The 11,297-nt window shown below is 38.2% G+C and overlaps 1 protein-coding gene across 1 annotated transcript; it reads right to left on the reverse strand.

Moving 5' to 3' along the window:
* Positions 1-335: 335 nt before the first annotated feature.
* Positions 336-7,799, reverse strand: LOC149073040 (uncharacterized). Its single transcript, XM_089247001.1, has 3 exons — positions 7,751-7,799; positions 6,186-6,506; positions 336-555 (listed from the first exon to the last, which is right to left on the reverse strand). Exons 1-3 carry the CDS (start codon positions 7,757-7,759, stop codon positions 400-402), a joined length of 486 nt encoding a protein of 161 aa, XP_089103127.1. The 5' UTR covers positions 7,760-7,799; the 3' UTR covers positions 336-399.
* Between the last annotated feature and the right edge of the window lie 3,498 nt (positions 7,800-11,297).

The raw sequence follows: 11,297 nt of genomic DNA on the forward strand, positions 1-11,297 counted from the left end.
GATTTTCATGCAGCTGTACTTGGGTCTGCGGCTGTCTTATATGTATTCGGATTTTTTGTGTGCGTCGTAGTAAGTAAACATTTTGACCCGTGTTGAATATATGTGTCCGAATTACCTGGGACCGCCGAATATATTGGATTCGCATTGAAATGATATTGATACTAGTTGAAAGCAATCTGCGTATATTTCAAGATCGATGTTATGAGTGAAAATGTTTTTTAGCAGAGAAACTATAGGTTAAAATGCATTAATGAGTCATTTCTCAAAAACACTTTTCATAAAATAGATATATTAGAAGCTCTTTTACTGTGAATTTACACACATTTTCTGCTCTTCGTACTTTACAAATAAATAAAGAAATAAATAATTCAGTTAGAAATTTGTATTTTCTGTGAATCCTTAGAATCTGCCAAATTCAGGAAATCCAATATTTTTGACAAAATCAGAGAAATCAGATTTAGCATCGCCCTGCATGGAGCCCATGATCTTCTTCATCGCTTGTTCTGCTTCAGGTCCATCCATTTTACGGTCCATTTGCACATGAGTTTCAGTCACCTGAACAAAATATTGAAAAATGCTTTTATGTTGCAAAAAATCATACATGAAAATCTATTGTTACTATTCATACCAAATTTCAGAAGCTCTGGGGTAATGTCCCACTAGTCTCCACTGAGCCAGACATGTTTCTACGTGCAATATAAGATGAGATTTATGGAAGGCTCTCAGAATGCTAACCGTTGTAAGTCACGCATGTTCAACCCGTTGCTCGCGAGTATTGTGTTCCCCGAAGCACGTTGAGTGCTCGATAATCGTGTCCGATTTAGTGCGCGTAAGTACTTGATCAACTTTCGAATTAAACACCATGCGCAAATTGCATTCAAGGATTGAAATCATCCTGATTTCATGCATTCTCATACGTATATCAAACTTGCCGTAAGTGTGCTCTTCTTTTGATGATGGGTACAGCCAGTGATCGCGACTAGAAAAAGGTTGAAGATCTCTGTTGTTAGTCAATAAACATAAAAAAAAAGGGGTTAACAGAATCTTTCAAAAAATCTTTTCGTGGTCAGTATAAGTGGTGCTATTTGCTGTTGCAATATAAAAATAGCCACTTGAATGTTTTGACAACTAAAAGTGTTAACAATGAAGAGGCACTTGCAATACAAAAGTAATTTTCGGTAAATTGTTCTGCGCTGATTGGCTTTCTGCACTTCACATATTAATTCAAAAAAAAAATCGCTGAAATGAGGGAAAGCACAGCATATTTAGCCGCGGATGTCGTGCCAAACTGGCTTATTGCCAGAAATTTTCTGTGAACAAATCTTCCACAAATATGGATTGCACGGGGTTAACTGTGATTCGATATAATTCCAAACTCATAGCGCCAGAATTCTGCGAAATAAAAAATGGTGTTAAATCGGGATTCGACAGTATTAAAGGACACATATACGAACCAAAGATAACAAACAAGTATTGTACGTCTGTGGGAAAACTTGAGAAAAACGAAAAGTGGGGGGAGTGGAAAGATTCTTTAAAGTTGCAGTCTATTGAAACTTTTCGAAAGTCTGAGATGACCCCGTAATTTTTGAAGAGCAACTTCTCGGCAAATACTACACTTGAAAACATGTACGTATTTTTATTGGCTCAGGAATGATAGGGCAACAACTTTTTAACTGGAAGTTGGATTAGCAAAAGTTGGATTTTTTAATTGGATAGGGGACCGAATCAAAATTTAATCTTGTAGCTCGGTAAATATACTGCCATTAGTTAAGAGGTTTTAAAATTTTCCTGATCCGCATCATAACTGCCACATTGGAAATAAAAGCGTGTTAAGAACCCGAAATAGTTTCGGTATGACCAATATACATAAGCAGATCAAGTTTGACGGGATATCTAAGGGTTAAATAAATGACGTGTTTAAAATGGTCACATAATTTCACTACTTTTTTAATTGAAAATATGGTTCTATACCAATCGGTTGAAAAGACAAAAGGTGAATAAGTACTTGATTTTACAACTTGTATATACGTATATAAAACATTGTATATTTTCTATGAATATTGGGTAATTCATTTCTCTCTCAATAGAATATTTATTTTTAATAGCTCAAACGCGCAATTGAATTATGTTTTCTAGATAGAAGATAGTGGATAAAAATTGTAGCTTGATGTTTTGGTCTAATATTTCCGAAAAGAAATGTAATTTCAAAACCACGAATATCACCAAGATATACAAATAAAGAGGCCCCAACCCCAAGGGGTTAATTCAAGTATTACGTCAGCATCGAGGGGGGGGGGGTTTCGGATTTGCTGACTTTTGATGACAGGGGGGGGGGGTTTGAAGGTTGCTTACGTCATCAACCACCCTTTTTGAAGATATTAAATATTCTAAGCTGCTGACGAAATTTTGCTGACAAGGAGGAGGGGGGGGGGGGTCAAAAATGGCTGAAAATCTGCTTACGTAATACTTGAATGGCCCCCATCTTGCGAAACGAGGTGCTATGGCTGCCTGTTAGTTCGAAGTACAAGAAGATGAAAAAAAAAAAGAGATAACGAATAAATCTTCTCGATTTTCCCCAACACGAGTATTGTATTTCTTTCGGACGTTGCAGTTGGGGTCCAGTTCACGACAACAGATGGTAAACTGTTCTAAGTATTCAAACCCAGATAGGAAAAAAAAAACTCCATGGAACCAATATGGAATTGTCCTTAACCAATCAAAACTTGTGTTCCCATGTCGAAGCACTATAATAATAGCGTGATTATAACTCATGGTCTCCTTTGAAAAATTTGAACACCTCAGTTATATCCCCCCGACACATACGTTCTTCTAATGAAAACATATACATGTGAAAATTAAGTATCTGTTCATGACTAAAGCCCCGTGTATATACCCAGAGACGCCTCGGGACATTTTCAGTACGTCTCCGGCGTATAAACCGCACCAGCAAAATGATCTAGACAATTCGCATTTATTTGCGCCCTACGTATGCATAAAAAATTTCAGTTTCGGCTGCAAATTATTCCTTTCAGCACATTCATAGTTTGAAAATGTAACAGACAACTCTTTTCTGGCTCCCTATTTGCACGCCCTATATGTACCAACAAGAGCTTGTGTGTGTAGCTCTTTCCTGCACCTCCTCGACCACAAATCCTTATCTTTTCAGTAGGTAGGCTTCCAAAACCATACGGCATACTCAAGGCCAGGACGAACTAATCTGCGGAAAAAGGACTTTAGAAGAAAGCAAAGAAATATTTATAAGTATGAAACCGAGCACCATTAAGAACGTCGTTAAGACAAAGAAAGGCAATATGGTGGCTATGAGTACCAAGTGGAAGGGTAGTCGTCGATTGGAAGCAATCAAAAGCGATAACAAGTTGCGTCTATGCGTAAGACTGGTATAGTAGTTTCGCGAAATACGCGCGGCTTTTTATCGCTCGTACTGTAGTAGTTTCCACGACCAGCCGAAGAGTGCTTTCGGGAAGATATTGTTGAAGGAATAACATAAATATTACATCTACACAAAAACTGGACAAATCACAAAAAGATCTAGGTGCCAGAACAAATTTTAGGTGCCAAAATTTTTTTTTTACCCGAAGAAAAAGGTCGAAAATAATGCTCCTTTTGAATTTTTCATTACATAGTGACCCCCCTTTTATGTTTGTAGATATGCTGCTATAAATTTCAAACGTTTGTGCTGCTCTAGGCCTGAAATTTATTAACTACACAAAGAAAATATTGGGCACGAGTACCAATTTTTTAGTTGCCATGGTGATTTGGCATCTGGGATTTGTCCAGCCCTGTACTATCCTTTAACTAGATTTTCCTGATTAAAATATCGTCTCTCAACCAATTTTTAGTTCCCTATTTCTTTATTCTAGGTATAAAAACAATAAAGAACAAGACCTACAGGAAGTGCGGTTATTATGGACATGGGCGGTGATACGGGGGGGGGGCAGCGTCATAGGTGGAGTCGACTGATCTAATGTATATGTGTATATGCTACTGCCAAAGTCCTCAACACGTTCTCTATATGTTAGAGGTTCGTTGTGAATATTAAAGTGGGACGTCTCTGGCTTTTCTACTGCCAAAGCCCGAAGTTGGCCCCTTCGTGAACTGGCCGGCCCAGTTGATTCGGCCAATGTCTGAAATTTTTGACCGAAACCCGAATTTCTGACGTTGGCCGGGTCAACTGGGCTGGCCAGTTCGCGAAGTGGCCAACTTCGTGATTTTGACAGCAACATATTTATAAATTGACATCATCGTGCTCCCCCAGCAATAATGATCGTGCCCCCTCCCCCCAGACTTTCAGGTCTATCTTCGCCTATGATTATGTAATAGTCTGGTAATATGGAATACCAGGTTTTCTCCACCTTCAGGCATGGCCCCGAAATGAAACAGTGATGAAAACTTGGTGCTATAGAGTGAGTGTCACTCGGTTGTCATCATCACCGTGGCTGCTATAGGAGAAAATTTGTTTTTCCCCACTTAAATAAATTTATACAAATACTAATACAAAGCAACAACAGGCCAAATATCCGACAAGTTGGTTGAGAAAAAGATTCCCATATAACAAATATTTCTAAAATAGATCAACCCAATTAAAAATGCAATTACAAAAACTAGAAACAATCTATATACATGATAAGATATTATACAATGCCTATAAAGAAATTTATCGGTGTCTTATTCTAAGTACAAATACAAGTACAAATACAACTGTGTAGATAGCTCCTCGATTTATCCCAACATGTTTATCATATTTCTTTTTAAACGTGTCAATTGTGTTAGAATTTACTACCCCCGGGGGGGTAAGCTATTCAGCTATTCCATTTATTAACAACCCTATTAGAAAAAAGTTCCCTGTGTCATCATAACCTAGAACTGTCCCTTACGAATCGATACTGGTGTCTCAATGTTCAGAAAACCTAAGCCGCTCGTCAATGAGAATTCCCAAATCGTTGACCTTAGTTGCATCCGGGATAGTGATACCATTCAACTCGTCAGAGAAATGTGGATTGTTTGAATCAAAATTAGCGACCATGCACTTGTCAACACTAAACGCCATGCTCCTATCTCTTTAAGTTGGTCTGGAGCAAAGATTCCCTATCGCTTTGATTCCCGACTACCCCCATTAGCTTCACGTCATCGCTTCACCATCTGCGAATTAGCTAACAATCCCATCGATACCCTGATCCCACTAGAATAAGGTCCTTATCAAGACGCTTTGCCCTGATCGAGTTTATCGATAAAAAGTGAGAAAAGTATGGATCCAAGAACACTTCCTTGAGGAACTCCAAATTTACTCAGATAAGTTTTCAAAAGTCTTTTCTAAATATTGGAAATGAACCCAATAATTTGAAACTAAGCACAATGTACGTATATCACAAGTGTGTTTTTCATTGTGCTCCGTGCTCATTTTTAGCTAGCGATTCTCTCCCGTTAGATGGAACGTTATTTTTATACAGGTGGTGTGTCGGGTAATATGGAATATTATAAGTATGATTTGAGTTGGGCTAGAATATCTCTTCAAGATGAGAAGTTTAGTAAGATAGAAGAGAAAAGGTCTAGAAATAATGTGTGTCCTGTTCTGCGTGGACCCACCTTGACTGTTTTGGGGCAAAATAGTAAGATTGCATTTGTGACTCTTGTAAATTGACTATCACACCACCGATCATCAACTACAAAAACAAACGATGAAATTTTCATTTTTCATTGCCATCGACTGATTAAATCTTGTTGATCAATTCGAATTAGTTTTCTTCATTTTGAACCACTTATTCTCTATTCCGACTATTCCATATTACCCAACGAAAATGATTTTTTGAAATGTTTTTTCTCTCCTATAGGCCTACATAATATTTATTTTTAAATACGATACACTTATCAATGCAAAGACAAAAATTCAAATTTTATAGAAATGCAAGTTTCAAGTTTCTATCATGTTTTAAATTGAAATAATCGAAGTGGTATATAATAAAGAAGTGGTACTCCATATTATCCGAACTTCCTATGTATAATTTTTTTTTCGAATTTTTAAACAGAAATCACGTCACAAATTTAGTTTAGAAATTTTATGACTTCTGAAGTAATTGACAAATGATTCGTGATCTTGTGATGATTGAATATGGCTTTCCAGATCGCACCGCAAAATATATTATTCAAAAATCATACACTTAACTAACCTTCATTTTTCCAGTCTGATTTGGTCCGTTCATAGTGTACTCCATTTGCCTCCCGTAAGCTCGTCCTTTGCTGAAGTTTTTCTCTTCAACTTTATTGTCTGGAGAAGATTGCGGAGCTGGTTCGTAATTGACCGGAGCCTTGTACTGATGGGAAGGGGCTCCATAGTGCACAGGGCCTCCGTGTCCCCTTCCTTCTCCTCCGTAGGCGTAACCGTCCGGAGATCGGTAATCGTTCCTTGGGTCTCCTCCTTGGTAACCTCCGTACTGAGCTGGGTGCGCACAGTAGCATAAAGCCACTGTACTGCTCAAGAGAAATAAAGCCTAGATTGCAGAAAAGAAAAAAAAATCACACTTTGAGAATTGTGGATTCACTCGGTGAATTCGATTCGATAATTCAGGCAATTAGTTATTATCATGTATATCAGTGTTTTTCAACTTGTGTGGTCCGCGGACCCCGGGTTCCGTTAAACTTTGCAGCGGGGGAGGGGGGGGAGGTCTCCACATGGTCTTTTTCATTCATTTCCATTGCATGAATGACACATTTAGTACAGTGAAATTTTATTTATTATTAATATATTACTAATGATAAATGATTATTTATTATTAATATATTACTAATGATAAATGATTATTTATTATTAATATATTACTAATGATAAATGATTATTTATTATAATTACTAAACTTAATTATAATAAATAATTTATTTATTTTTATGGTATGTAAATTATAGAAACAAAATATATGCATGCATTTTGGATTTTATGGGGGGGGCGTGGTGAACTGATCTTCCCTACATGGGAGTCCCTACAGGAGCATGATGTATATCATGCATTCCGAAAATACAAAGGACGAATTACGTTTTTAACCGATATTCACTATATATAAATAGCGACAAGCATGCAAACATGTACGTGACATACGGAAGTCACGCACATGTTTGCCGCTATTTATTCTTCCCATGTGCGAAAAAGTGCTTCATCTTCAAGTTTTCAACACTCGTATATTAAATGCTTACCACAAGATATTACTCTCACCTTTTCCTTAAATTTATTCACACAGTTGTACCAAAATAACTAAATATTTTATTACCAAAGTACTGTAGCAAATCGTGTCTTTCAATGACGTCTTACCTTTTTAATTGGGCTTTATAACCTTAATGCCTCATAAATTTTGGATTTCAGATCTACATACTATTTAAGCCTTAGTCTTCCATTTTGTTGAGCACGTGCTTTAGTGGCATCTTAAACACTCAAGACAGGCCAAAAGAATCTTACCTACTATATTCGGACTTAATCCACATGAATTGCTGATAAAAAAACGGAGGCATTAAACTTACCTTTTACTTTCACATAATTAGTAGGTGATGCTGTATGTTTTATGAGAGAGAGCATTAAAAATTCGAACCCTAAAATTAAATTAATGTGTGACCTATAATTAAGTTTGGAACAGTTAATCACCTGTAGCGAATGGTATAAAACATTATTACGCAATATAAGGCATATAAATATAATCCCCCCCCCCCCCTCATAACTACGTCAGGATAGCCAACAGCAAATACTTACAGTTTTCATATCAGGTCCTCTGTCTGGCTCAGTTGATATGCAGTGCAACCCTTTGACCACTATTTATATTGGCCTGATTTTAAGAAACTAGTTGTCTCGTGTTTAAGGGCGGGCCTCTATCCAAATAGAGAATGAACCCTCTCTCTCTCTCTCTCACACACACACACTCAAGTTCAATTTTTTTTTCTCACCCGGCAGTCGTGTTTTTAGACATGAAAATGTAGCTTGGACGCGTGTCTCTCACTATGTCCCGTATATACCTCACACCTTGTAACTCGTTTTAACCCGCCCTTCTATTGGAAGAGCATTATTAAACTCCTTGAACTACGTCGAACTAAGAAATAGATCACGGTCAGTCTCCAGATCGATGACTGATACCCTGTCGGAAATGGAAAGTAAAAAAAAATACATCATATTACATTTTCTCTCTTTATTCGTTATTTTTCTACTTTCCTCTAACCGCAATTCCAAATCGTTTCCCGGAAGGTAGAAATAGTGGGGAAATATACCAGGTGCACCAAAAAAATTTAAATTTAACACTAGGTCAAGACTAGACCAAAAACTTGAGAAAGCTGAAAGTTCTTGATTGATTGTAAATAGGATACAGATACTGTGAAATCTCGATATAACAATTACTCTGCGGACCAAAAACAAATTTCGTTGTGGAGGGATTATCGTTATATCGGGAGGTGCAGTTTAACATTAGACTTTATAGGTATTTATACAAATACAGACACAAAGGCTACACGAGGTGGCTGAAAAAAGATGCCCAAAAAATATGGATGTAGAATATAACCAAAATATACAGCAACCAGGTATTTCAGTTTCGCAACGACCATACCATGTTTTATAGCAAACAGATACGTTTGTCCGTTTTTAGATTGGATGCGTCCACTCAAAAACAGGTGTTGCGGACGTTTTGTGACGGTACATTCAGAAATTCATAACTTCAACACTAAGACCAGCAAAATATATCTTAAGTTCGAAGACGTTTTTTAGCATTTATAGCTTTAAAAAGTTATGAACCAATGGACACGAACTTTGACGTGACTATTCTCAATAAAACTTCAAAAGTCATTAATATATTTTAAATTTTTTCTTTTTGTACCACATTCATTTTATGTACAAGAGTACTAATTAGATCAGGATTATAATTTAGTATCGGTTTCGAATGGCTTTTGTTTCTTTTCGACATCTAAGAGATTCAAACTGGAAGCTGATGTCACAATCACACTGCTACCACGGAGCTGTTCATTAATTTTACCAAAATATCGTTCATTTAAGTGAATGAAAATATTTTTTGAAAATACAGTAAAACCTCGTTAAGTCGTCACTCCGGTTAAGTCGTCATTTTTCTTCAGACCCTTCCAGCTCTAATAGACCACAATGTTATTAAACCCTCGTTTACCTGTCGCTAATTTCGGTTAAGTCGTCACTATGAAAAAGTTTGAGGAAATGGAACAGACTATTTTTATGGCTCTCATTAAAAAAAAAAAGCATTGCCATATACTTAAAAGTCACCATAAAATCTTATGTCCCCAAACGTAACAGTTTAAGTAACGAAAGTTACTCTGGGGAAGTTCATTTGCCGACTAAGGTTTTTGGAACGTTGGGGACTGTTCATGCTAGATCTCATTTCTGCCTGGGCTCCATTGGAGAAACTGGACAAACCGCGAGACACCCAAGCTCTGTCGCAAGAAGCAACATAAGCACTTCGTCCCCCCCCCCCCCAAGGGGGTAGGGCATCTCCGGCAAAACCAAAATTTATTGATATGTCAAAGATTACATATACTGCAAGGAAATCAAAAATTATGTAAGTCGAAGAATGAAATTAATCAAGTTAAAGTCAAAGTGCAACGGGCACGGATAATAAATAATCATAGGACTCTACTAATTTAGCGTGTCCGGAAAATTCACCGCCAGCAATTCACCGACAACAATTCACCGCCGGAAAATTCACCGACCAACAGTTCACCGCCGGAAAATTCACCGACCAACAGTTCACCTCTAGGAAAATTCACCGACCCACAATTCACCGCCATGCAATTCACCACTAGGAAAATTCACCGACCCACAATTCACCGACAACAGTTTTAGTGCAAGTCAGTTAGCGAGGGAGTGAGCGATTGAGTTACTGAGTGAGTGAGTGACCCAGTGAGTGACTGAGTGACCGAGTGAGTAAGTGATTGAGTGAGTAAGTGATCGAGTGAGTAAGTGATTGAGCGAGTGATCGAGTGAGTAAGTGATTGAGCGAGTGATCGAGTGAGTAAGTGATTGAGCGAGTGACCGAGTCAGTGATTGAGTGACCAAGTGAGTAAGTAATTGAGCGAGTGATCGAGTCAGTGATTGAGTGACCGAGTGAGTAAGTGATTGAGCGAGTGACCGAGTAAGTGATTGAGCGAAGGACCGAGTCAGTGATTGAGTGACTGAGTCAGTGATTGAGTGACTGAGTCAGTGATTGAGTGACTGAGTCAGTGATTGAGTGAGTGACTGAGTCAGTGATTGAGTGACCCAGTGAGTAAGTGATTGAGCGGGTGAGTGAGTGACCCAGTAGTGACTGAGTCAGTGATTGAGCGAGTGACCGAGTCAGTGATTGAGTGACCGAGTGAGTAAGTGATTGAGCGAGTGACAGAGTGATTAAGTGAGTGACCGAGTGAGTAAGTGATTGAGCGAGTGATCGAGTGAGTAAGTGATTGAGCGAGTGACCGAGTCAGTGATTGAGTGACCAAGTGAGTAAGTAATTGAGCGAGTGACCGACTGAGTAAGTAATTGAGCGAGTGACCGACTGAGTAAGTGATTGAGTGACCAAGTGAGTAAGTAATTGAGTGAGTGACCCAGTGAGTAAGTGATTGAGCGGGTGAGTGAATGACCCAGTAGTGACTGAGTGACCGAATGAGTAAGTGATTCAGCGGGTGAGTGAGTGACCCAGTAGTGACCGAGTGAGTGATTGAGCGAGTGATCGAGTCAGTGATTGAGCGAGCGAGTAAATTGATTAGTGAGTGAGGAAGGGAGTGAGTGAATTGGTTAGTTAGTTAATTTTTTTAACGTAGTAGTGTCACAAATGATTAAAAAATCCGATTGTTCCGAAAACATATCCCTTCTCAGTGAGTCTATATTGCAATATTGATCTAATGTCATATTTATAGCTTCAGCTGTTTCGGCTCGGCATGATTTCAACGTTGATCCCCACTCTTATGACGCCCTTAGGTGTTGTCGAATATGGAAAAACCATTTCTTAGTGAGTCTTTACGTCGTGAAAAAAACTATTCACAAAATTTGATATATTTACAGCTTCAGCGGTTTTGGCTCGGTGATGATGAATCAGGCATGACATGTTATTTTATATACAGTACTAGGGGGCTCTGCCCCTCCCCCTGCCATCTGTCAAACCCCTCCCCCCCCGTTTCTATTCACAACATATGTTATTTATTTCGTCCCACTTCATCAGCGTGCTATGGAAAGGGACACGTGAAAGCACCAGCTTACTGAAGAAGCGAATTTTATAATAATAAAGCAACAAAAAACAAATGTGATTCATCAAGTAACC

This window comes from Pholcus phalangioides, unplaced genomic scaffold, assembly GCF_987345545.1.
Source record: "Pholcus phalangioides strain wild (caught in Gottingen) unplaced genomic scaffold, Ppha-v1.0 ptg000017l_1, whole genome shotgun sequence".
In the NCBI taxonomy this organism is placed as follows: Eukaryota; Metazoa; Arthropoda; class Arachnida; order Araneae; family Pholcidae; genus Pholcus; species Pholcus phalangioides.